We start from the raw sequence: 25,122 nt of genomic DNA, 5'->3' as shown, positions 1-25,122 counted from the left end.
AGTCCTTTCTCTGCCAATGTTTATAATTTCTGTTTCTTTCGTTCTTTCACTTTCTCCTCAAATCCATCATCCACCATTTTCATTTTTGCCACATAACTAGCCTTGTAAACATGCGTACAAACCTTGCAAGCTGCATTAAACTCAAATTCACATACAGAAATCGTCGCCCTATCATTATGAAATGGGACGACTGAGATGCTCAAGCAGCGTCCCATCATATCGATACGGCGATATCTCTACTGTTTCGTCAAACTTATAGCTACTTGAGGTGTAAAATGACTGATGCAACTATAGAGCTAAGAAAATTCATAAGCTTCAGAGTGAAACAAGTTTCTTAGTTTCAAACAACCATTGGTGACATGATTCTGCCCATAACACTACAAAACCTGTGCCTCTAGAGCTGGAAATGAGTTATGTAGTTCAGTTGGCAAACAGTAAAAAATACACTGTCAAAAAGAAACAAAACAAAAGAAGCCAAAGCATCCGATCTTACCTTTGAATCATTCTCAATCTCTTCAGTCTCCTTGAATTCAAAAATCTCCAGTTGCTTTCCAAGATTGGCCTCAAATCATGCTGGCAGCCCATATGAAGTTTATCAAAGGTAAGAAAAACAAATAAATCTCAAGAAAAATACTAGCAAATCCATTTTAACATTACACCATTTGAGGTTGTTGTTCATGGCAGTTGACGTATACTGTTTCCTTTGAGGTTGAAGGTTCAAATCTTTATACCCCACCTTTGTTGTACTAAAAAAAAAACAGTACATTGTTTCTTTTTACAAGAAAAACGGTATATTGGAGAGCGTTTAATATGACAGCCAGAACAGCTACGATACAATAGTACAAGTATAATGCAGCTTACTGATGTAGTCGCCCATTGACTACATCTATGAAAAGCAACTTTTTAAAGACACTTATTAACATTTGATGCTGAGCTCATCTCCAAGAAACATGTCGGAATTAAAAGGTTACAATTATCCACCACATCAGTGACGTGCACCTGGGTAACAATGCTCACGGCGAATCCTCCTCTGCCTGCACGTGCAGTACGTCCCACACGGTGTACAAATCTCTTGGACATCTGAATTAAAATGTTACTATATTTATATCACGAGCATTATGGGAACACTTCAACTTGAGCAGAAGAAATCAATTTAAAAACATGGAATGTTGTAGTTAATAACAAGATCAACGGTTGGAATATCCAAACCTCGACTAGCAACATCGGTCGCAAGCAATACTGGAACTTGTCCTGATTTGAACCGATAGAGCGCAGCAAGCCTCTGAGACTGTGACTTGAATGAATGCAATGCTGCCACCTCCTGATTGAGTGTTTCAAGCAACAACCCTAACTGGTGACAACTTCTGCATACGGTCGAAAGAAAGAGTAAACACCAACTTTAGTCAATTAAATATGAAAGTTTGCAGAACAAGAACACCGAACACCGAACACTGAACATCAAACACCTAGGAAGTTAAGACGTATGTCAATGTGCGTGTGCACGCATGTGAGCGAGAATAAGGAGAGGTGAAGGCCAAAAAGAAGCCATACTTGCAAGTTTGGACAAATATGATAGCTGATCGGATGCCCATGTGTTCCATTTTAGACAAAATGTGGCGTAGAAAATGATTCTTCCTGTCCTTTGGAATTAATACATATTGCTGCTTGAGCATATCAACTGTCTTGAAGCCTTCATAGGCCTCGTAAAAGTAAGCTTTGTTTGCAGAAAGCTCAAGCAGTGTTTCTAGATTCTTTGTCAATGTAGCAGAGAATAATAGAGTTTGACGGCTAAGTGGCAAGCATTGGAAGATTACTTTCAATTCTTCTTCAAAGCCAACTTCCAATAGTCTATCTGCTTCATCGAGAACTAGGAACTGAAGGTATAAAAAGATGATTAAAACGTCAAGAACATAAGCTGTTTGGCTTTGAAGAGTTTAAAAGGCTATGGGGTTATGTAGCTAATGAAAACTTGAACAATATGAACAAAACAAGCAACTATGAAACACGAATAAAACTTCTTTAGTTTTAAATTCATCACACATGGGAAAAAGAAGCACTCTTTTTCTTTTGCATTGTTACGTAGGCCTTATTAAAGGGGATGAAAAGTATAACAACCCAAATCCACCACTAGCAGATATTGTTTTTTTTGGACTTTTCCTTCCGAACTTCCTCTCAAATTTTTTAAAACGTGTCTACTAAGGACAAGTTTCCATACCCTTAATTGCTTCGTTCCTCTCTCCAACCGATGTGGGATCTCACAATTCATCCCCCTTCAGGGCCTAGCGTCCTCACTAGCACTCTTCCCTTCTCTAATTGATGTGGGATCTTACAATTTACCTCCCTCAAGGCCCAACGTCCTCACTAGCACTCGTTCCCTTCTCCAACCGATGTGGGATCTCGCAATTCACCCCTCGAGGCCCAACGGTTGAACACAACTCTCTGTGGGAAACACTTGCACTCTTTATTAAGACCAATCAGAAAAAGAATAGTATTTATCGCACTCTTTATTAAGACCAATCAGAAAAATAATAATATTTACTAGAGCCTACACAACTCTCTATGGGAAACACTCGCACTCTTTATTAAGACCAATCAGAAAAAGAATAGTATTTATCGCAGTCTTTATTAAGACCAATCAGAAAAATAATATTATTTACTAGAGCCTACACAACTCTATGTGGGAAATCGCACTCTTTATTAAGACCAATCAGAAAAAGAATAGTATTTATCACATTTATCGACTCTTTATTAAGACCAATAAGAAAATAATAGTATTTACTAGATACTAGAGCCTACGCACCTAACAAACAAATCTAAATTTAGATTTAACCGGTCTAAATCCATTCCTCCCTCCAATCAACATTGTGAGGGGAACAAATAATTCTTTATAATAGTGTCGTGTGAATCCATTCCTCCCTCCAAAGGGGAACAAAACATTCTTTATAATGGTGTGAAAATCTCTCCCTATCTATCGACATTATGAGGGGAACAAAACATTCTTTATAATGGTGTGAAAATCTCTCCCTATCTATCGACATTATGAGGGGAACAAAACATTCTTTATGGTGTGAAAACCTCTCCCTATCCGACATTGTTTTAAAAACTTTGAGGATGTTCATTAATCAGTCACCAGCATTAACCAATACCCATTAATCCTCTAACTCCTCAATGCTCATCAAATTCAAATTAGGTAGTACTACGAATACCCATTGTACAATAGATAGGAACAAGGTTCGAATACAACGAACCTTAGTCTTGGAAAAGACGACATGGATATCAGGGTTCTCCTCCAGCAACACCTTAACCCTTCCCGGCGTTGCAATTACAAGGTGAGGCCTCTTCAACAAACTCTGCGTCTGGTTCAGCATATCCATTCCTCCAACAACCACTGAGCACCGCAAGTTCAAGCCGGAACCAAGTGCCCTAAACTGCTCAGCCAATTGATAGCCTAATTCCCTAGTGGGAGTGATCACCAACGCAAAGACACCAAAAGGTGTCTCGGAAAGGCGTTGAAGAATCGGCAATGCAAAGGCAGCAGTCTTCCCACTCCCAGTTTGGGCAATACCAAGCACGTCGAGGCCAGCAAGAATCTTCGGGATACAGTGGGTTTGAACCGCCGTAGGCTTCTTCATAGCCAATTCTTCGCAAGTCCGTGCGATCGCTTCTGACAAGCCGAGGTCGGCAAATGCAACATCGTCGGCGAATTTAGTGCCAAGTTCTGTGGATTTCTCAATCGGAAGAGGCTTCTTCGGAGCAACGTTGTCGACGGCGGAAGAAACAGGGGCGGTGCTAGGATTCTCGGAAGGTTTATGGTTCTTTCGATGAGGTTTTGAGAAAAGAGGGAAATTCTCGTCGACGATTATTACTTCTTGATTCATGAAATCAGAGATGACCGAACAAAATTGCACCGAAATTTGATTGCTTCACCGCCAAGTAATGTTCACTGTTCAAAGCCAGTTCATTAGGGAAAGCCAGTCGATCAAAAGTGAGCCAATGCGACGGAGGCGAGAGACGTGGTAGAGAGCGGCTAGGTTCGAATAAGCTGTGGTAAAAAAAAAAAATCAACTTTTCCTTTTTTAAAAAATAACTCTAATTTTTTACGAAATTACAATATTACCACTGACATAAATATTTTTAAACTATCATTTTAGTAAATTAATCATAGATTATTCATTTAATTTTATAATTAAAGGTAAATTTTGTTTGTTTCTAAAGTGTATTTAATAAATAAGTAATGAAGCATTAAAATAATGTTTACCCAAATTATTAAATTGATTTTGTAAAATTTTAAGAGCTAAAATTAAATTTTAATAACATAACAATAAATTTAAAAATGAATTGTCCTAAGGTCCAATTCGGATAAATTTTCATGTCCAAAAGGTCTCATGCCAATAAAGATGTATTTCTTACCTCCTCCCTAACAATCTTCCCATTGAACAAAGTACACTATAGAGCTTCCCCTTAGTCGATGTTCGACTCCTTCTCTAGAGTCCTCGAACAAAGTACACCCTTTGTTCGACACTTGAGTCAATTTTGACTACACTTTCGAGGCTCACAACCATTTTGTTTAACATTTGAGGATTCTGTTGATATGGTTAAGGACATGACTCTTGTGACTTTGTTTTTGAACTTTCCAAAAAATCTCATACAAATAGAGAAAATATTCCTCAATTATAAACACATTATCGAAGTGGACAAAAACTTGCATCACACAATCTAGAAATCATGTATCGTCAACCTTATCTCAGCGATAAGAGAAATCTGTGATCAAAACCACAAATTGATTAATACCCATTCGTTATCACTGTTCTTCCTGTCCCAATCTCTTTCTCCCTCCACAAATCATAATCGCCTTCCCATTTCTTCCACATAAAACGACTCTCCCAAATCGCCAAATTCCGCCCGTCTCTGTTTCTCACTCACAGCACCCACTTCATTTCTCCTCTGCATCATCAATGGCGTCTGCAGCTTCCCCTGCCACTTTCCATCTCCTTCCCACCACATCCTCTTCCACTTCTTCAACCCGCTCCGCCCTTCTTCAGTTTTCCCCCACCGCCACTTCCTCTTCCTCAATCCGCCTCCGCAGCGCCCCCATTCAGCGCCTTGGCTTTGCCGCCTCCGACCCACTTTTCTCCCTCCATGTCGCTTCCAAGATTCGGTCGTTTCGGGGTAAGGCTTCGAGGGGCGTGGTGTCCATGGCTAAGAAGAGCGTTGGGGATTTGACTGCATCGGATTTGAAGGGGAAGAAAGTGTTCGTGAGGGCTGATCTGAATGTGCCCTTGGATGAGAATCAGAATATTACTGATGACACTAGGATCAGAGCTGCTATTCCGACAATCAAGCATTTGACGGAGAAGGGAGCTAAAGTCATTCTCTCCAGCCATCTGGTGAGTGTACTCTTTGTTTTGTTGTATCTGGAAATTGATTCGTAGCTGTAAAGCTGTTTGAATTGATTGATGGGTTAGTGATTAGTTAATGGAATTTGTAGAGAAGAGGTTAAGGGATGTTAGCTGTGATGGTACATTGCATGTAATGGCAATTGGGTTTTTATGTTCTTGATTAGCCATCCATGGAAACTTGAAATCCGGGTTCAAATTCTTCTTTTCACTAACAAAAACTCTTGAAAGTACACTGTTTATGCTGCACAAGCTTGTGGTATCTGTTCTTAAACAATCAAAATTTTCAGGGACGACCAAAAGGAGTGACTCCAAAATTCAGCTTGGCACCTCTTGTGCCTAGGCTTTCTGAGCTTCTTGGCATTCAGGTACCTTTTTCTTCTGCACGATATGAAACAAGGGCTTCTTTATTGTTAATTATCACCTTTAAACATGTTCTGTATCTTATGTTCAATCAGGTTGTGAAGGCTGATGACTGCATTGGTCCTGAGGTTGAAAAATTGGTTGCTTCCCTACCCGAAGGTGGAGTCCTTCTCCTTGAGAATGTGAGATTCTACAAGGAAGAAGAGAAAAATGAACCCGAGTTTGCGAAGAAGCTTGCATCTCTAGCTGATCTTTTTGTAAACGATGCATTTGGAACTGCCCATAGAGCTCATGCTTCAACCGAGGGAGTCACCAAGTTTTTGAAGCCTTCTGTAGCTGGTTTTCTCTTGCAAAAGGTTGGATCCTTTAATCGACACAAACCTGCTTGTTATATTTTCGTTTTCACTGATCTTGAATATAACTGGTAACTGGTCTCAGATTATGAGTGGCCTGATCTTCGTCATGTTATTCTTTTCCTACGTATAATGATTTTTAACCATGTGGGTAATGGCTTCAGGAACTCGACTATCTAGTAGGGGCCGTGTCGAGCCCCAAGAGGCCATTTGCTGCTATTGTTGGTGGTTCAAAGGTCTCTTCAAAAATTGGAGTGATAGAGTCACTTCTAGAGAAGTGTGACATCCTACTCCTTGGTGGTGGAATGATCTTTACATTCTACAAGGCACAGGGACTTTCCGTTGGTTCATCTTTGGTGGAAGAGGATAAGCTTGAACTAGCAACCTCCCTCCTCGCGAAGGCGAAGGCGAAAGGAGTATCCCTTTTGTTACCAACCGACGTCGTCATTGCAGATAAGTTTGCTCCAGATGCAAACAGCAAGGTTTGTTTGTAAATCTTGTTCTTAGATCCATTTCTCAGATCAATACAGGGCTATAGAAATACAAGCTTCTGAATTTTTATTGATTGATTCGAATAGTGGCTTCGTTTTCCAGTCTTTTCGAAACTTTTAAAACGCTCTACGGAATAGGGAAATAAAAAACTTGATTCTTACCTTGCAGATTGTCCCAGCATCTGCTATCCCTGATGGATGGATGGGGCTGGACATTGGACCAGATTCCGTGAAGACATTCAATGATGCTTTGGACACTACCCAAACTATCATCTGGAATGGACCAATGGGAGTGTTCGAATTCGACAAGTTTGCTGTCGGAACAGAGGTAATGAAAAACTTCTCCATGGTGATTAAAATGCACTTTACATTGATGTCATTATCGTACTGACTTAACCAAGGAGCGTGTCGTAACGCTTCTAATGTTCACGTTATAAAACACGCCTTCCCCTATTGTTGACTGACCTTTATGTATCTGTTATATTGCTGGATTTGAGATCGCGAGACGTAAAAACCAATGTAGTTCAACGTGTGTACAGTATGTATAGTTGATGTGTTTATGTGGTCAGTACCGAACTGAAATATGCGCTTGGTTGCAGTCAATTGCTAAGAAACTTGCAGAGCTTAGCGGGAAGGGGGTGACGACCATCATCGGAGGTGGAGACTCGGTTGCAGCTGTGGAGAAGGTGGGAGTTGCGAGCATTATGAGCCACATTTCGACTGGTGGGGGTGCCAGTTTGGAGTTGTTGGAAGGCAAAGAGCTACCCGGTGTCCTTGCTCTCGATGAGGCGGTACCCGTGGCCGTGTAGGTGATGGAACATTCCATTTAATTTTTTTTCTTCTCCTTTGCAACTGAATGCTTGAATTGCAATGTGTAACAGAGAAATATATTGGTGTAGAAATAAGAGTTTTTGTTGTAAAAGTGGTAGCGTTCTGTCTCTCTGCATTTGACATTCCCTTGCCGGCTGGGAACAGACCGTAGGGATAACAACTGTTCTAAGAGTTGTAATAAATTTGTGCATCAATCTCCCATTTTCCTCTGTATTTTCACGTTTTTCGAGACAATTTCAGAGGAACGAGCAAGGTTTACACCTTTATAAAAAACGTTTCATTTTCCTCTTTTGGGGCCTAGCGTCCTCTCTGGCACTCGTTCCCCTCTCCAATGGATGGCACAATCCACCCTTCTTCGAGACCCAATCCACCCCTTTTGGGGTTCAGTGTCCTCGTCAGCACTCTTTCCCTTCTCCAATGGATGTCACAATCCACCCTCCTACGCCCAGCGTTCTCGTTGACACTCATTCCCCTCACCAATCGATGTCACAATCCACCCTTCTACGTCCAGCGTTTTCGTTGACACTTATTCCCCTCTCCAATCGATGTCACAATCCACCCCTCCAGGGCTAATATCTTCGCTGTCACTCGCTCCCCTCTCCTATCAATTTGAGATTTCACACAATTCACTCCTTCGAGGCCTAGCGTTAATTCTATACCAAAATAGAATAAAATTAAAAGATTAGAGACTAAATTGAGTTGAGATTTAATCCTGATTGTTAATATCGTTGCATTTTATGTCGTTTGCATGGGAGTGGTTTCCGAACACACCCACCCATTTCAACGAACCAACCGCCAAATGGCGGGTCGCCGTCAGGCCCGATAACGACCACCCTAGCTTTCGCTTTAGGCCGCGGTCCCATCACCAAAATAAAAATGATATTTATTAAACAAATCACTATTATCCGACGTGGCATCCTTTTACTCGGTTCCAGTGACCGGCACCGGCAATACGCCGCCGTCTCGCCACCTACCACATCAATAGTAACGCCATCGGGCCATTAAAAAAATAAAGGCCGCAGACTTTGGGAAATCCGTCATCCCGCTTCCGTTTCTCTGCGAGGGTTGTTCGTTTTGGGAGCGTGTCCTTTTTCGTTCTCGTCGTCGTTTCTTCTTAGATCAGCGACGAAGCTATACAGCGATGGCCTTCTCATCCTCCTTTGCTGGATCTGCTGTTTCCTCTTCTCTGATCCAAGCGTCTCGTTCTGACTTCTCGCCGTCCGATTGCCGGAAGGTTGGTTTTCTTTGACGGATCATTACTTGTTTCCATGCTTCTATTTAGTGACGGACTGATAGTGGTTAACTGCATCTTTTGCTTGTATCTGCAGGCTTCATGCGTCGGGCGCTCTTTGAAGCTTCAATCTGCCATTTTCGGAACTACTATCTCGAGTGGGGCGTCTTCTTTACATTTAAGGTGAAGCCCGGCCTTCATCGAATGTGTTTTTCAAATACTGTATTCATTTGAATGGATTGCTTACGTTTCCGTATTGGATGATCTGATTTCGTAGCTAATTTGTTTCGGGAATGTTAAAACGTGAATGGCAGGACATCTAAAAATCGCACCGTTCAACCCATCAAAGCTACGGCCACTGAGGCACCTCCGACGATCCGAAGTAATTTTTTATTCTTCTTTTTTCCCTCCAAGAAACGTTGATAGTTTCAATTTGTCAGTTTCTGACTATTTGATCATTGTTCCTCCCCCCCTGCTGGTTCATATTCAGAAACTCCGAGAAGTGGGAAGACCAAGATTGGAATCAATGGTAAGAACTTTCTTTATTGTAGTTGTGTAACTACTCGTTTGTGTTGAGAATTGTTAGGAGAGAGTCCCACATTGACTAATTGAAGGAATGAGGCCTTTTGGGGAACCAAAAGCAAAGCCATGAGAGCTTATGCTCAAAGTGGACAATATCGTACCATTGTGGGGATCTGTGATTCCTAACCGTTTCGTGGTTTAGTAGAAACATCTTCTACAAGATTTCGAACGCTTACTTTCTCACTTAATGACAAATAACTTAATAGAAGAAAATAGACAAAGAAGAAGAATAAGATTAGTGAACAACATTACCGCGTATGAGAATGAAGCAAAATATACTCTAGAATGGGACAAAGAGAAATTGTGATATAGTTCTAATGCTGTGGTTCCTTTCCAATAATGTTCATGGAACAAAGAGAAATTTATGATGACTCACTATACAGGTTTTGGTCGAATTGGAAGACTGGTATTACGAATTGCAACCTCCAGAGATGATGTTGATGTTGTAGCCGTTAATGATCCATTTGTTGACGCTAAGTATATGGTATGCATTAGTTTAGTCAATGAACCATTTGGATACTGTGAACATAGGGTGCATTGGTTTAGTTAATGATCCATTTGGATTTTGTTATCCAGGCTTACATGCTCAAATACGATTCTACTCATGGTATTTTCAATGGAACCATCAAGGTTCTCAGTGATTCAACCTTGGAAGTTAATGGGAAGCAGATCAAAGTTGCAAGCAAAAGGTAGTAACTGAATATTTGCTTCTCTAAAATATTTTGACCTGTAAAATTCTTATGATATCATTTTGTATGCTTTTGGTTGATTCTAAGGCAACTAAACTCCACTAGAGACTGATTCTTGTGATTTTTTGTGCTCAGGAACCCTGCAGAGATTCCTTGGGGTGATTATGGGGCTGAATATGTTGTTGAGTCCTCAGGAGTTTTCACTACAAAAGAGAAGGCTTCAGCACACTTGAAGGTTGTTTTTGATTGTTGATACGTCAATCTCTCTCCTGTTTTAATTTCTTGCTTATCTCTTCTGCTTTGATGTTTTGAACACCAAGTTGACAATTTATAAATATGCACTGCAGGGTGGTGCTAAGAAAGTTGTAATTTCAGCTCCATCAGCTGATGCACCTATGTATGTAGTTGGTGTTAACGAAAAAACTTACAAGCCGACGATAGATATTGTCTCCAACGCAAGTTGTACTACAAATTGTCTTGCACCTCTCGCGAAGGTATGAATGAAACCCCCGAATGTGTTGAGTATTTGGAGTGTTGTTTCTAGAATATGTGGAGTTTGTTGAGAATTGTTGGGAGGGAGTCCCATGTTGGCTAAGAGGATGATCATGGGTTTATAAGTAAGGAATACATCTCCATTGGTACGCGGCCTTTTGGAAAAACCGAAAGCAAATCCATGAACTCTTATGCTCAAAGTGGACAATATCATACGATTGTGGAGGTTGTGGTTTCTCACATGATATTAGAGTCATCCTAATCGAATCCTCAAGTGTCGAATAAAGAAGTTGGTAGCCTCAAAGGTGTAGTCAAAAGTAAATCAAGTGTCGAACAAATGGTGTATTTTGTTTGAGGGCTTCAGAGAAGGAGTTGAGCCTCGATCAAGGGGAGGCTATTCGAGGGCTACATAGTCTTCAATGGAGGCTCTATGGTGTACATTGTTCGAGGGGAGGATTGTTGAGGATTGTTGGGAGGGAGTCCTAATTAAGTGGATGATCATGAGTTTATAAGTAAGGAATACATCTTCATTGATACAAGGTCTTTTAGGAAAACCAAAAGCAAAGCCATGAGAGCTTATGCTCAAAGTGGACAGTATTATATTATTGTGGAGGTCGTGGTTTCTAACTGAGTTCAGAGTAGACTAACATCTAATTTTCGCTCCATCTAATAAAATACAGCCTGCTTGACTCAAATTGTATGCTATGTCATGTAGGTTGTTCATGAGGAATTTGGCATTGTTGAAGGTCTAATGACAACAGTGCATGCAACCACAGGTCTTTCAGTCTCTCGCTCTCTCAAACTCTCAACTTATTTCACGTGTGCCAATTGTGTTCTTTTTCTTTTTCAGCAACACAAAAGACTGTCGATGGCCCTTCAATGAAGGATTGGAGAGGTGGCCGGGGTGCTGCACAAAATATAATTCCTAGCTCTACTGGTGCTGCCAAGGTATGTGGCTTCAAAAATTGATAGACCTTTCTTATGGTTTTGATAATCAATTGAAAAGGACAGTTTTTCTTCTTTGAACTTTTAACAACTGCAGGCTGTTGGTAAAGTTCTTCCAGAGCTAAATGGAAAGCTTACTGGAATGGCTTTCCGTGTCCCAGCACCCAATGTATCTGTTGTGGACTTAACTTGCCGACTTGAAAAAAGTGCTTCATATGAAGATGTAAAGGCAGCGGTAAAGTATGTGTCATGCACCCAACAACTGTGCCTTTCATTAAGTTCTTAATATGTTTGATAGCCATTTGGCAACTCTTTCAATACTTTTTAAAGGTATGCATCCGAAGGTCCATTGAAAGGCATTCTTGGGTATACCGATGAGGATGTTGTCTCTACTGATTTTCTTGGTGACTCCAGGTGCAACTTTTTCCTGCATATTCAACTCAACTTATGTGGCTGAATAACATGTAGTTAGTAATTGAAATATTCATTATTTAATTGTTGTTAGATCAAGTATATTTGATGGAAAGGCTGGAATAAGCCTCAGTGCCTCATTCGTGAAACTGGTGACTTGGTATGACAATGAATGGGGATACAGGTATTCTCTCCTTCTACTTCACATATTTTCACTAATTCTGGGGATGGCTCATCAACAACTATTGCTCGTCTTTGCAGCACCCGAGTTCTGGACCTTATCGAGCACATGGCATTGGTTTCAGCCTAAAACTAAATGATAGTCTTGTGATTTTTGGTCGTAAGTAAGTTGATTGAAGTGAGATAGGCGTCTATTTCTTCTTGGAATGCATTCATTCGAATGCTGTTTAGACCACAAGAAGCTCGATAGATCATAGAGCTTGAAATAAGGGAATGTTTGACATTTAAGAGCAAACTCTTCCAGTTAACCATTCCTCTGTTTATCCTCTGTATTCCACTATTTTGTTTACATTGGTTAATTAAATAATTATAAGCAGATAAGCACAGATCATTGGCTCTTTTTCTTCCGGTGTAAGCAGCTGCAGCACTTTTGAGACAGATGTCTGCCCGCAACATGGTTTGTTTTTTCTCTGTTGGATCTTTGACAACGGTCATCTAAATTGGATTGTGATTCAATTGCTGGGATTTTGTCTGTGGACACACACGTCACGTATCATAATAGCATAAATGTTGAATACAATAATTGAGGTGACAGTTTAATTTGGTGAATTAGGTTCAACAACTCCATTATGTCAATACAAAAAAATTGGCTAACTCATCTTACCTCTATTCAATTTCTTCTTAATCAGTTTAGCGTTCGGGTCGATGCTATTGTCTCCTTCTGAACATTCTCACCGAGGCAATCTCAGTGATTCTTGCTTTTACAAGGAATTTTGATGAAATTTTACATGTATTGTAATATTCTTCACCTTAGTGTGGGATATGCTAAAATCCATTGACATCGAGTAAGTGTCGTTTGAACTATCTATTGACATCAAAAACGATTCAATTGTTTATTTTGAGAAAACAGAGAACAAGAAAAATAATAACTATCAGTGGATAAGCAAAACAAGGGGAAACAAATATTATCAATATTTCTACCTTGGTTTTACCCCAACAATGCTCCCACCATTGAAAAGTTCTTCCATATGATAGATACCAAACAATCTTAAAAAAGACTTAAAAATGCACCAAAGTTGAGAAAAGCATCGACGATTATGTCAAACTTATAGGAAAACACGTAAGGTCCTACAAAGCAATTCCCAAAACCAGGTATTTCAATTATTTAAAGCAAACCTCTAACTTTCTACAACACTCGAATTCATAATGCATGCAAAATCATCCCTTTCCTAAAATATAATCCAACCCTTTCCATGCCATTGTTAACTGAATCCACTCTTCTATATTATATTCATCCCATCCAACTTAGTCAGCAACACTGCACCATCGTCTTTCTCTTTATAATGATCTCTCTGGTTTAGGTTGTAGAAAATCGGTTCCTTATAACCAGATTCTCAGTTGGGTTCATCAGCATAAAAATGGCAGATAATCCCAGAACAGATTCATTCAGAACAGAACTTTTGTCCCCTGAGGGTGTGGCTGCCGGAAGAGATGGAATGGTGTCAAAGGTGCCCTCGTGGCGACTTAATATGGACGAGTTCCATTTGCCTGCAACCAACAAGATATCTCATCATGGCATTGTTTATTACTGGAAGTCATGGAGTAAGCTTTTCAAATGCATTCTCTTATCATTTCTAGTTCCTGGATAAAGTAGTTCTATCATTACTTCAGTACGTTCAACAGAAAAACTTGAGTTTTGGAGGTGAAACTAATGAGCGTTTTTATCTTGACCCTAGAGAGACAAAGAAATGTTGCTAAGTACTATGAAAGGCAAGAAAGTCTTCTCAAAGGATTCAATGAAGTTGACTCCTACAATGAACTGGGCATCGTGCCAGGAACCTTAACTGAGGTATCTCTCTTTTTAATCTCTCTAAACTTGCACCTTCTTATGCTCTCAGATAAGACACATTCAACTAGTTTCTAATATACCAGGATGAAAAGAAGCATGAGGCCAACAGTGAGAGAATGGCAATATATGCATCCAACATAGCCAACATGTTGATCTTCATCGCAAAAGTGTATGCTTCAGTTGAGAGCAGATCACTAGCAGTTATAGCATCAACACTAGATTCCCTGTTGGATCTTTTATCAGGGTTCATATTATGGTTTACAGCTAATGCTATGAGAAAGCCAAATCAGTATCGTTATCCTATTGGCAAGAATCGGATGCAACCAGTGGCAAGTCATCTCTATTAACAAAATTTAGTTATTGAATTAGTAGAAAGAGTCTCTGTTGAATCAAGAATGTGAATGATTGTCTAAGAAAATAGAGGCTCCCAATGGAGAAATAGCACCTAATATTTTTCAAGGTTAAAGCAAAAAACTCTTTAACGTTGTCATACAATCAATAGTTCACCAGCATAAAAGAAAGTCAAGTCATGTTAGAACAAATATAGAAGAAAGCAAAATAGTATGGACTAACCTTCCAAATTTATGCCAGGGTATTGTCGTGTTTGCATCCATCATGGCAACTCTTGGAATACAAATTTTGCTTGAATCAGCTCGAGAACTTATTTCAAAGGTAAGCAAGTATGATTATCAATTGATACAAAAGAACACACCAGTAATTTCTCCATATGATTCGTCTATGAATTGTTGCAGGTTCAACCAGATAGAGATCCAGATAAAGTAAAATGGATGGTTGGAATAATGGCATCCGTAACAGTAGTGAAAATTTGCCTTACAATCTACTGCCGCAAATTCGCAAATGAAATCATCAGAGCCTATGCCCAAGATCATTTCTTTGATGTAATTACCAATTCAATTGGTCTTGCGACTGCCCTTTTGGCCATCAAATTCTACTGGTGGCTTGATCCCCTTGGGGCTATCCTAGTAAGTTAGCCACACACAGTATTCTTATCTGATTTGACTATTTATACTCGCTAAATATATTTCAACACTAGTTACATCTACATTTATATAATAAATATAGATAGCATTGTACACTATCAGCAACTGGGCGAAAACTGTGATGGAAAATGTATGGTCACTAATAGGAAGGACAGCCCCACCGGACTACTTGGCCAAGTTAACATATCTAGTATGGAATCATCACGAGGAAATCAAACATATTGATACAGTGAGAGCATATACCTTTGGGTGCAACTATTTTGTGGAGGTGGACATAGTGTTGCCTGGTGAAACGTCTCTAAGTCAGGCACATGACATAGGAGAATCACTTCAAGATAAACTTGAACAGCTTGATGAGGTTGATCGTGCATTTGTTCATGTGGACTTTGAGTTCACTCATAAGCCAGAGCACAAGCCTAAAGCTTCATAGAAAGGAAAGTGGCAAATAACGAATATGTATGCTGCATGAATTCCTGAAAGAGAGTGGTTTGAATTGTGGTTATCTCTAACTATTCAATTGTTTGAATTATACATATGCTGTACACAATTTTCAGCTTTCCAATAAAAAAATGGATTTGCCTTCTAATGATTAACATTTCACTGAAAGTCCTACAAAAACTAATGACAAGTCAACTCTGTCACTGTCGTATAACAAAATTTGACTGAATGTCCTGCAGAAACTTGTCGCAACAAAATAACATCTCTGGTTGTGGATTTAAAGCCAAAGCATCCAACATTTCAAATGGAGAATCCATTCAGTGTCTGACAACATCAGGAGAACTAATGCAGCAATAGAAATGAAAACAATAACACTCAACAAGAAGCATCAACTCTCAATGATCGATCATAAGCCAGACAAACATCCCGAGTCTTTCTATATAATTGGAGATCTAGATGACTCTTAAACAATCCATTAAACAACCATGGAAACGGCATCCTTCTTGGGGGGAAACACTACATTCTTGTTTCCAGGAAATGCATTACGAGAGATGTCTACCAGAGCCTTGAAACTATAAGGTTCGTGCATTGACAGCTCTGATAATACTTTTCTATTTAGTTGAACGTTCTCCTTCATCAGCCCATGCATAAAATTGCCGTAATTTACCTAATATGGTAGGGAAGGAGATAAAAGGAACATTAGTATCTCTACAGAAGAGTCTATTAAAGTAGCAAGAAGCAAATTGATTGTGCAGAACACAAGTCTACAGCAAAATCAAACCATTCATACAAAAAGTGCTAAAATTTACAAATCGCGTGAAATTTATGCGACTTCTCCAGGCAGGTCAAGTTGGCTTACAATTACAGAGATGAATTGTAGAAAGAATGAAAGGGGCAAGTTCAGAAGCTAGAATTATGGGATGTGGGAATATCAGAGGAAATTAGAATTTGATGCGAGAATATCAGAGGTTCAGAAGCTAGAAGTGTTCCTCATTTTAGATGGAATATTTTCGCTAACCTTTTAATTTCATTGTTGGTTTCTTACTTTGCGGTATTCAAATGAGGAACATTCAAGGAAAATAAACATACCCCATGAAGGCGCGTGCCAGCATTGATACGTTGTATCCAAAGGGAGCGCATATCCCGCTTCTTATTGCGACGGTCCCTGTAGGAATACTGAAGAGCCTTCTCCACCCTCTCTCTGGCAATCCTTATGCAATTCTTAGCCCTACCTCTGAAACCCTTGGCTAGCTTAAATATCTTGTCCTTGTTCATCTTTTTTCCTTGCTATGCTCTGCACCTTTACATACTCTTCAAAATCAGTAATTGATCAATCATATAAGAACATCTCATGATCCAATCAAAACAAATTATAAAGTCAAAAACCAAGTACACTCAACAAATAATGTCGAACAACGCGATTTTCAAATCTTCAGCTCTAGATATTTGATTGAGTTTTTCCAGTGCGAAGAAAGATATAGATGCAAGAAAAGGGAAGAAAATCACTGCAAACCTGTTAGAAGGGAGGTTTCGACGGAAAAAGCGGAAGAGAGACGGCAGCGGCGACGCTGAGCTGCTGAAAGGGAAGAGAAGACGGCGGGAAGAAGGTGGTGAGAGGAAAGAAGAAGTTTTAGGTATAAAATTATAGAAAATACCCTAAATTACTGAAAATAACAATTTTCACCCTAAATTGCTGAAAATAACAATTTTTGCCCTAAGTTTTGTATTTCATCTAATTAAACCTTCATATTTCATAGATGTTGCGAATTTTACCTTCAATTTAATAATTATTGCAATCATATTATATAAAGCATGCATGTATTTATAATTACAGGTTTCTAATGAATTATAAAACATATAAACTATTAAATTCACCATATATATATATATATATATATATATATTATTTTAATTATTTAATTACTTAAGTCCAATTTTTTTTTCCAATAATCTAAATTTAATCAGACATATCATAGACACAAAATTAAAAACTCGCGAACCTATTAGATACAAAATTGAAAGTTTAAAAATATTTGAAGAGTTTAATACACTACAAATAATTTAAATAATTTCAAGAATTTCAGACCGGAAGAAACACTGCAAATGATTTTAAATACAGTCATTGATAATATTAAAAATACAAGTTAAACCATTAATTCAAAGGGTGTTTTAAATTTCTTAAAGTTTCAATTAAAACAAGTTATAAGGGATAGGATTGGGTTTGGAATTGGGTGTCGTCCGAATTCCCGCTCAAGAGATAAGAGGAAGGAGTTACCTGGCCTCATCGACAAACGCCGAAGCATGCAGCAGCTTCAAGCCCGCTTGCTAAAGTCTCTTTCAATTTCTTCTTCACCGGCCGCCTCAACAATCCAAGAAATCGCTTCCTCTCGCCCCAAAGGTCAGTCTGTGATTTACATCCCTCGTTTGCGACCTGCAAAACAAATGTCGATTGTCCCAATTCGTTTATGTTTCTTCCCCGCATTTAGCTTCTGCTTCGTCAAAATCCATGTTTATCGATTACGCTTTTAAACTGGTCATATTGATGGGATACTGGTAATGCGATTGTGTAAAGAATTGTGTTGAATTTGGGGGTTTCAGGTTTATCCAAGGTTGTGCTAAAAAAGGGGAAGACACAACTCTTTAAAGATGGGAGTCCGATGGTGTACAGTGGAGCTGTTGATAGAATAATTGGAAGGCCGCCGCCAAAAACTGGAGATGTTGTCCTGGTAGCCGATGGGGCTGAGAAACCTATAGGGTGGGGTTTGTATAACTCAGTTTCCATGTTCTCTGTCAGATTGATGCAGCTGGAAGAGGAGGCAGCTAGGTACTTAATTGGGCAATGCTTGAACTCTGTGACTAACATCACCTTCTTTATGTGGTGCTAAGTTTCTAATTTATGCAATCCAGAGATCCTTCGTGCACATTAGATATGCAGAAACTGATTGAAACCAGGATACATATTGCTAGAGAATTAAGAAAGAGCTTGGGACTTCCGTCGGCAAGTACGAATGCATACCGTCTCGTTAATAGTGAAGGAGATAGGTATCGACCTCGAGTATTCTGTTCATGTCTTCATACATTATGCATTCCCTATCTGTAAAATTTGATTAAATCTAGCACCACCATACATTGATCTTTGTTCTTAAGCATTTTGAAAGTCATTCCATACCGACCCAACTCTTTCTGTTTGCATGTGCGCGCATTCAGAGGGAGGGGTGTGTGAATCTCTTAGACGGTAAATAGATTGTTTGTGTACTGGAACCTATAATAGCCTTATCCAAATGTCCTAGAATTATTGTTTTTTTTTTTCTTTTTGGCAGATTGTCAGGACTAATCATTGACGTCTTTGGAGATTTAGCAGTTGTGGCATCATCGGCTGCTTGGGTGGAGAAGTACAAAGCTGAAATCGAGGACTGTGTTCGTGGAATTGATGAAATCAATCATGTCAAATGGAGACCATCGGTGGAAATTCTGAAGGAAGAAGGGATAGATGTGTCTGAATTGAAGGATACAAATCCGTCTAATTGTCCTGAAAGAACAAAGGTAACAAGCGACTGCAACACTTGTACTGTTTCAAGAAATGCTCTATATCATGTTCATGGTAACTAAATGTTAAAAATGTGGAGCCCTTTTGATGAGTAAACTGATCTTACATGCTTGAATAATCATCAATGAGTATCAAAGATTTGGAAACTAGGAGATAAGAGTTGCTGATATAAGTAAGCTTTATGCACAAATCCTCACTGGGATGTGTTCTAGCAGGTGGAAATTCTTGGTAACAAGAGAAGCTATGAGGGTATCATGTTAATGTAGAAAGTAGTTCAAAAGCTATATAATACATACAACCAAGTTATTACCACAAAATCAGATGAGATATTGAACATGCCTTATTCTGATAGGTAACGGAGAATGGAATTTTCTATGCCATTTCACTTGAAGGCCAGAAAACAGGGTTTTATGCTGATCAGCGTGAAAATCGTCATTTTATCTCAACAATTTCTGAGGGTCAAAAAGTTCTTGACCTCTGCTGCTACAGTGGTGGGTTTTCTCTTAATGCAGCACGTGGTGGAGCTATTAATGTCACCGGTATACATTTTTTCTTGTCTTCTATTAAAGCTTTTAGATCAAATGTTTAGGAGAGTATGCTGTGGCAAAGTCACTAATTATTCATACTTAGAAAAAAATTCAATCTTTTGTGTGTGTTTATCTGTTGCTATCACGGAAAAGAAACAGGATTCTCTAGCCTTGAATACAGTGGTACTATTCTCATAAGTTCGCTAATTATCAGGTATTGATTCATCACTGCCTGCTCTGGAGCTAGCAAAAGAAAATGTAATCCTTAATAGTATGGATCCTGACAGAATATCATTTTTGAAAGCTGATGCCACTACATTCATGAAGGATGCTCTATCTAGGAATGAATGTTGGGATATAGTCATTTTGGATCCTCCTAAACTAGCTCCACGAAAAAAGGTATGATGCATTTGATTATTTTTCCTGTTACGGAAGTTCTTTGATTAATTAATTCTATGATCTTACAAGTTAGGCCCCATGTGAAATACTGGTACAAAGTGAACATAAGTTCTTAATTCTTTGATTCTGTTCACTCTTACAAGTTAGAATCCACGTGAAATCCTATTAACTATTTGGTGTGGGTGGTTTTTAAACGTCAGAAAGTTGTGGATTTTAAGATGATAGATCAAATTGTTCAATACATCATCCGGGGCTTGTTTTGAAAGTATCAAGTTTGTTAACATTCATTGTCTGCTTGTCTAAACGACCCAAGTCTATTATCTATTCTACCTGTGCTTATTAAAAATTTGTTTGCTTCATCACCCTACTAACTAAAACTTAGTAGGTTCTACAAACTGCATCAGGCATGTACAGGACTTTAAATTCATTAGCAATGCAACTCACAAGGAAAGGTGGTCTTCTCATGACTTGTTCATGTTCTGGAGCAATGACTCAGAGTGGGATGTTCCTGCAAACACTCCAGGCAAGTCCAGTTCCGCCCCCACCAACCATGAAAACAAATCATCACTATTACTTATTTCAACGCCTTAGAAACATTGTTTGGTAATTATATAGTTTCTATACCTCATGATCTTGACTTAAACTATATGAAGAGTTATTTAGGATAATATCTACGTGTCATGTACGAAAAGAACCTATTCGGCTTGTTTAAGAAAACTAAACTGGTTTGTACTGCCCCTTTCATTTAAACAGGGTGCAGCATCAATGGCCAAAAAGCAAATCACGGTCCTACGACAAGCAGGAGCAGCATGTGATCACCCCATTGACCCTACTTACCCAGAGGGTGCATATCTTTCTAATATCCTTCTACGTGTGCTCTAAACTTTATGAAGTTATAAATGTATCTACCATTGATCAAAAGAGACAAGCCATTTAACATAAGGAGATGAGATACTGCATTTGAAGTTACACTATCGTCAGAGCCACATCTTCATATAAGAAGGAAAGTAGAAGTTCCATTACAACAATCTGTCATACACCCTGCCCTGCCCTTGTTTCTTATATGCTCACATCAAAATAAAATTACAAATAAAATTACAACAAACCGTGTTCTAGCAGCTCCTGCTTCAGTGCCCGCTCGGGTTTCTATTCCACGACAGATATGATGGGTCCCCAAGTTGCCTGAAATTAGAAAATGTTAAAATTTTAGTTTTGCATGATCAATGAACTAATGAGACAAGCAAATACAGCGTGCCGTGTAATATCAAACAACTTGTCCAATTTTCTCAGATCATAAACATCCCAAAATTTGAAATTATGAACAAGATTTCAGTTCAAATGGGGTTTCTGGTAAATTACCTTGGCTTAACAAGATAGACGATTGTGAAAGCCATTGCCAAAAAGAAGCATAACCCACCGACAGTAAGATAAGCAATGCCAAGAAAGTCATTCTTCCCACCAAGCCAGCTAGTTGTAGAGAGCACAAGCTTTTTCTTGCCGTTAAAACTGTATGTGTTGTAATTGTTCTCCAAAACCACATCTATTACATCATCTTTCTCAAGGTCCACTTCTATCTTTCCATATAACTTTCTAAATGTGGGAAGTGCAGCAGTTCGCATCCACACAATAAGGTCCTCCTGTTGACTCAACTGTTATGCATAATACAAAAAGCACGGTCAGGCAACCGATCCACATCAACTCTGTTTCTTTTATGTTTGCAATGGCAACAGTCGTTTCCCGAGTGCTAATATCAAGAACAAAGCACCTTAGCTCATATATGTAAAGAGATTTAAGATAAAAACAGGATGTTTTGACTCACTGGTATGGATTCATTGAGGGTTTTCCCTCCTTTCAGAGTACCATTCTGAAAGTTCTTGGGAAATACATTCTTGCCAAATTTGTGTTCCCGGTCACTCTTCCATGAGATACCAATCTTGTTCACGGCGACTTGCTTCTTGTTACGGGTGAAGCTATAAGTATCATTAAACAGACTCCACGCTATCAAACCACAGGGAACGATTGGCTGCCCATTCACTTTGTCTTCGGGCTTGCAAGAGCCTATATCATTCTCACTTCCAGCATCTCTCAATTGCTTATCACTACGGCTCTGCACATATCTGAATCACACAGGATCATGAAAATATTTCAGAATATGAAACAACGGCAATTGAATAAAAGATTTTCATTCACAGCATGAGATCAAGAAAACAGATGAGGACATTCCAAGCACTTATCAAGACCTTCATGAACTATCTAGCGAATCACATGATATGCATAAAAAAAGACGATGTACCTGCGGTGATTCTGATAGAAATTGTCGAGCTGGTAATAGACATATATTGGTTGCTTCATACGTTTCGGAACCTACACAAAAATGGGTTGAAAAATACATGTTACTATAGTGAATTTGAAAGGAATTCTTTCTTTCATAAACTTCCGTACACCATAAGCTACTATTAAAGCCTTTTGCACATGTAAGAATCAACTATGGAAATAATGACGCTGCTAGAATCTTACAGTTATATTTCTGCGGCAAATTTTAATTGCAGTGCCCTGTATGAACCCAACTTTGTCGTTTCTAAATCTTTCTGGTACACACTCAGTTTCATAACGATCAATTATTTCAACAACCTAATGAAGAGGAAAAGCATCTGAAACCAGTTAAAGAACAAACTAGCCATGAAAATAAAATTTAAAAAGGAAGAAGAAAAGTATTCTTGTTTGAACGTACATCTCTGGAAGCAAACAAGGAAGCAACTCCAATGGGAACAAAGATAATGCTAACTAACATGAATACTGAAATCACCTGCACGAGGAGAGATTCCACTTTGTTCCTTAATTTTTTATAACAAAAAAGAGAAAAAAAAAAAAAAAAAAAAAAAAAAGAGAGATGTTAAAACAAGAACAACAATAAAGCCTACCCATCTTGGTGTGAGGATGGGTTTACACGCTGGAAGCTCCTGCTGGGTAAACCTCGAATCTGGATAAGAATTTCGTTTCAGTTTCCATATAAATGGAAGGCATTCAAACCAGACGTGAAGAAGAATTTAAAGCGAACAGAATAAAGGCTATATCTTTGTTCTTAACTTTCAAGAAGGAAATTCGTGGAAGCATAAAGCTAATCATCTCATTAGTTTCAGAATAGTCATCAGATTATCATTTTATCATCATATAATCACACAAAAAAAACATGGTAGAGTCTAATTTACAATCATCAAGTACAAAATCCATAGATCAGCACTGATCAACGCTGGAATCAGTGAATTAGCCTTGGAGAACGAGAGAAAAACCCAATACCCTTAACGATGATTTAAAAGGTTGGCATACCCAACATTAGTTCAATCCAACATTAAACGCGGGAAGAAGAACAAAACGGGAAAGAATAGGCCACAAAAAAGGAAACTCGCAAAATCAAATCAAAAAGAGACGAAAACTCACATTTAGGTCGCTTTGAATTCTTTCTACTTGATGATGAATCGTTCGATCCCGAGCCTCCGGAGCTAGACGCGGTGTTCGAATTCATAATAATCAGATTCCCTTATTGTGTGTAAGAGCTCTCAAACCCCGATCAGAAGGAAATCCAGTTAAATAGAGACGAAAACAAAGATGGATTCCGCGTCAAAACTTAATCCAAGTCGCGGCGATTTCAGAGAAAGGGGAAATTCAAACGATGGCTATTATCCAAGAAAGATTAAACAATAGGAGGCCGAATCTTCGCGCTTCTCATTGTTTGACTTCTAAGAAAGACGGAAAATCGATAATACTTGTTTAATCGTATCTCAAAACCTCAATGAACGAATGAATGAATGAATCAATCCATGAACCTCCCTAAGACGACGAACACAAAGCATCGCTTTCTTTCTCTCTCCTCTCTTTTCTAGAATAGAGAGAGAGGGGAGAGGGAGGCAGGGAGCGGAGGAAGACAGAGAAGAAAAAATGGACAAAGGAAAACGAATGGAAGCCAATGGAGAAGAACCAACGCGGACCACCGAAAACAGGAAACCTTCGAACAATGGAAGAATCAAATCAAATCAAAACCAAACAATACGGTTAAACGAAACTAGGCTACTCTAATCCAATTTCTTCCCTCCCTAATTTGGGTCTCTATTTAATTACCTTTTAATTTTCTATTTAATTAACTTAAACAATCCCTTAATATCTTAATCTTTCATTCTTTCCTTCTAAATAATAAACTTTTAATTTCATTCCATTTTATTTCAAACTTAAAAATAAATTATGTAATATTACATTTTTAACCCTCTAATTTCATTTTAAATATTATTAAAAAATTATCCTAGTATACGTGGGGGTATAATTGTAATTTTGTGTTTTGGCGGATTATGTTGACCATTGTTGACGTTACCGCGGAATTTTATTTGGAATCAAACCATGTTTTGGATAACCTACTCATATTCTTGTATGAAATTAAAGGTTCAATATTTTAATTATTAATTTATTGAACTAAGTATAATATTGTAGAGGAATTATCTTTCTTTTGACGTCATTTTTTTAATATAATGAAATTTTAGTGGACTTTTTGAGTCAGATGAAATTTGATACAAAGTCGGTTGACAGGGACGTCAACCAATTGAGTGGGGAGGATATCACGGTCATATATGTTTAAGGCGTGTTGTCAATAGCTGCATGACAGATATCTCGGTCTTGCTTGTCCAAGACATGTTGTCCATGGTTGCATGCCCGTTCCAAACCCCTTTTACATGCTTTTATCATAGATAGATCTTTCCCATTTCATATTGGATCAGTACGGGAGTGTATGACTGTTCACCAAAATCGTGTCTACACCTACAAGAGCTAAAATACTCCAAAACGTACTATAGGAAGATATGATTAGTACGTCGTTGTTGTTGCCTTTTGCTTACTTTCCCATATAACACCAATTTCAATTTCTCAAATCTTGCTTTCAACTCTCTTTCGAAATATCTCTGCCCTCGTTTTTTAAATCTTTCTTCTTGAACTGAGACCAGAGGCTCGAGTATACGTCGCTTGGCTGTAGGAGACACAAAAACGAATAGACTTAACTCACTTGTTGCTGAGGAAGTGAGTGCCGTACAATCGCAAATTTGCTGCAACCAAAGTGTGATACCAAAATGAATATATATATTTTCATAGGTGATACTAAAATGCAAGAACGAAATCAATAGCGGGACCTCGAAAATCTCAATTTTACTTGTTCCACTCCCAAAATTCACCAATATCATCCTCGTTCTTTATTTCGTTGGTCTCGCTCTATTTTTATTGTCGAGAAAAACAATAAAATGAAATAAGATGAATATCCATTATTATTTATTTAATTCCAACACGTGCATTTAAATAACTCTTAATGTGACCAAAAACTATACAAATTAATATTGAATAAAATTTCATAAAATTATTTTT

The 25,122-nt window shown here is 38.5% G+C and overlaps 7 protein-coding genes across 13 annotated transcripts; 4 read left to right on the top strand and 3 right to left on the bottom strand.

The window, feature by feature from the left end:
* Positions 1 to 562: 562 nt before the first annotated feature.
* LOC111483927 (DEAD-box ATP-dependent RNA helicase 36-like) lies at positions 563 to 4,018 on the bottom strand. 2 transcript variants are annotated; one of them, XM_023130302.1, is made up of 5 exons: positions 3,249 to 4,018; positions 1,552 to 1,874; positions 1,210 to 1,364; positions 1,000 to 1,080; positions 563 to 573 (listed from the first exon to the last, which is right to left on the bottom strand). In XM_023130302.1, the coding sequence occupies exons 1-5, from the start codon at positions 3,876 to 3,878 to the stop codon at positions 569 to 571; spliced, it is 1,194 nt and encodes a 397-aa protein (XP_022986070.1). In that variant the 5' UTR covers positions 3,879 to 4,018; the 3' UTR covers positions 563 to 568. The 2 variants fall into 2 exon arrangements, with proteins under 2 accessions (XP_022986070.1, XP_022986069.1); XM_023130301.1 differs by lacking the exon at positions 563 to 573 and having other exon boundaries at positions 738 to 1,080.
* An 806-nt stretch (positions 4,019 to 4,824) lies between these two features.
* On the top strand, positions 4,825 to 7,647 carry LOC111483926 (phosphoglycerate kinase, chloroplastic-like). The gene is made up of 6 exons (XM_023130300.1): positions 4,825 to 5,387; positions 5,687 to 5,764; positions 5,855 to 6,115; positions 6,277 to 6,594; positions 6,773 to 6,931; positions 7,203 to 7,647. The coding sequence occupies exons 1-6, from the start codon at positions 4,956 to 4,958 to the stop codon at positions 7,410 to 7,412; spliced, it is 1,458 nt and encodes a 485-aa protein (XP_022986068.1). The 5' UTR covers positions 4,825 to 4,955; the 3' UTR covers positions 7,413 to 7,647.
* A 797-nt stretch (positions 7,648 to 8,444) lies between these two features.
* Positions 8,445 to 12,366, top strand: LOC111483781 (glyceraldehyde-3-phosphate dehydrogenase GAPCP1, chloroplastic-like). Of its 2 annotated transcripts, none has more exons than XM_023130088.1 (14): positions 8,445 to 8,668; positions 8,790 to 8,848; positions 8,980 to 9,047; positions 9,156 to 9,194; positions 9,631 to 9,731; positions 9,824 to 9,936; positions 10,072 to 10,171; positions 10,284 to 10,430; positions 11,144 to 11,204; positions 11,279 to 11,376; positions 11,471 to 11,613; positions 11,704 to 11,787; positions 11,879 to 11,968; positions 12,046 to 12,366. In XM_023130088.1, exons 1-14 carry the CDS (start codon positions 8,576 to 8,578, stop codon positions 12,092 to 12,094), a joined length of 1,245 nt encoding a protein of 414 aa, XP_022985856.1. In that variant the 5' UTR covers positions 8,445 to 8,575; the 3' UTR covers positions 12,095 to 12,366. The 2 variants fall into 2 exon arrangements, with proteins under 2 accessions (XP_022985856.1, XP_022985855.1); XM_023130087.1 differs by having other exon boundaries at positions 8,763 to 8,848.
* A 936-nt stretch (positions 12,367 to 13,302) lies between these two features.
* Positions 13,303 to 15,618, top strand: LOC111483782 (metal tolerance protein 9-like). Its single transcript, XM_023130089.1, has 6 exons — positions 13,303 to 13,566; positions 13,701 to 13,813; positions 13,897 to 14,142; positions 14,405 to 14,485; positions 14,566 to 14,796; positions 14,897 to 15,618. Exons 1-6 carry the CDS (start codon positions 13,383 to 13,385, stop codon positions 15,242 to 15,244), a joined length of 1,203 nt encoding a protein of 400 aa, XP_022985857.1. The 5' UTR covers positions 13,303 to 13,382; the 3' UTR covers positions 15,245 to 15,618.
* Positions 15,498 to 16,890, bottom strand: LOC111483787 (50S ribosomal protein L20-like). Of its 3 annotated transcripts, none has more exons than XM_023130098.1 (3): positions 16,766 to 16,890; positions 16,342 to 16,563; positions 15,498 to 15,919 (listed from the first exon to the last, which is right to left on the bottom strand). In XM_023130098.1, the coding sequence occupies exons 2-3, from the start codon at positions 16,525 to 16,527 to the stop codon at positions 15,728 to 15,730; spliced, it is 378 nt and encodes a 125-aa protein (XP_022985866.1). In that variant the 5' UTR covers positions 16,528 to 16,563; positions 16,766 to 16,890; the 3' UTR covers positions 15,498 to 15,727. The 3 variants fall into 3 exon arrangements, with proteins under 3 accessions (XP_022985866.1, XP_022985865.1, XP_022985864.1); XM_023130097.1 differs by having other exon boundaries at positions 16,342 to 16,546; XM_023130096.1 differs by having other exon boundaries at positions 15,502 to 15,919; positions 16,342 to 16,552.
* Positions 16,891 to 17,472: 582 nt separating this feature from the next.
* Positions 17,473 to 20,694, top strand: LOC111483780 (ribosomal RNA large subunit methyltransferase I). 2 transcript variants are annotated; one of them, XR_002718414.1, is made up of 8 exons: positions 17,473 to 17,650; positions 17,851 to 18,076; positions 18,160 to 18,294; positions 18,573 to 18,795; positions 19,152 to 19,338; positions 19,541 to 19,725; positions 20,130 to 20,248; positions 20,479 to 20,601. XR_002718414.1 is itself a non-coding variant. In XM_023130085.1 (8 exons), exons 1-8 carry the CDS (start codon positions 17,554 to 17,556, stop codon positions 20,605 to 20,607), a joined length of 1,320 nt encoding a protein of 439 aa, XP_022985853.1. In that variant the 5' UTR covers positions 17,479 to 17,553; the 3' UTR covers positions 20,608 to 20,694. The 2 variants fall into 2 exon arrangements, 1 of the variants encoding a protein (XP_022985853.1); XM_023130085.1 differs by having other exon boundaries at positions 17,479 to 17,650; positions 20,111 to 20,248; positions 20,479 to 20,694.
* On the bottom strand, positions 20,681 to 23,752 carry LOC111483785 (ALA-interacting subunit 3-like). Of its 2 annotated transcripts, XM_023130095.1 has the most exons (9): positions 23,512 to 23,752; positions 23,164 to 23,289; positions 22,647 to 22,705; positions 22,457 to 22,531; positions 22,243 to 22,356; positions 22,019 to 22,089; positions 21,545 to 21,842; positions 21,085 to 21,374; positions 20,681 to 20,907 (listed from the first exon to the last, which is right to left on the bottom strand). In XM_023130095.1, the coding sequence occupies exons 2-9, from the start codon at positions 23,246 to 23,248 to the stop codon at positions 20,853 to 20,855; spliced, it is 1,047 nt and encodes a 348-aa protein (XP_022985863.1). In that variant the 5' UTR covers positions 23,249 to 23,289; positions 23,512 to 23,752; the 3' UTR covers positions 20,681 to 20,852. The 2 variants fall into 2 exon arrangements, with proteins under 2 accessions (XP_022985863.1, XP_022985862.1); XM_023130094.1 differs by having other exon boundaries at positions 23,164 to 23,752.
* Positions 23,753 to 25,122: the final 1,370 nt, after the last annotated feature.

Source organism: Cucurbita maxima, unplaced genomic scaffold (genome assembly GCF_002738345.1).
Source record: "Cucurbita maxima cultivar Rimu unplaced genomic scaffold, Cmax_1.0 Cma_Scf00009, whole genome shotgun sequence".
In the NCBI taxonomy this organism is placed as follows: Eukaryota; Viridiplantae; Streptophyta; class Magnoliopsida; order Cucurbitales; family Cucurbitaceae; genus Cucurbita; species Cucurbita maxima.
This window is presented reverse-complemented; position numbering and strand designations above follow the sequence as displayed.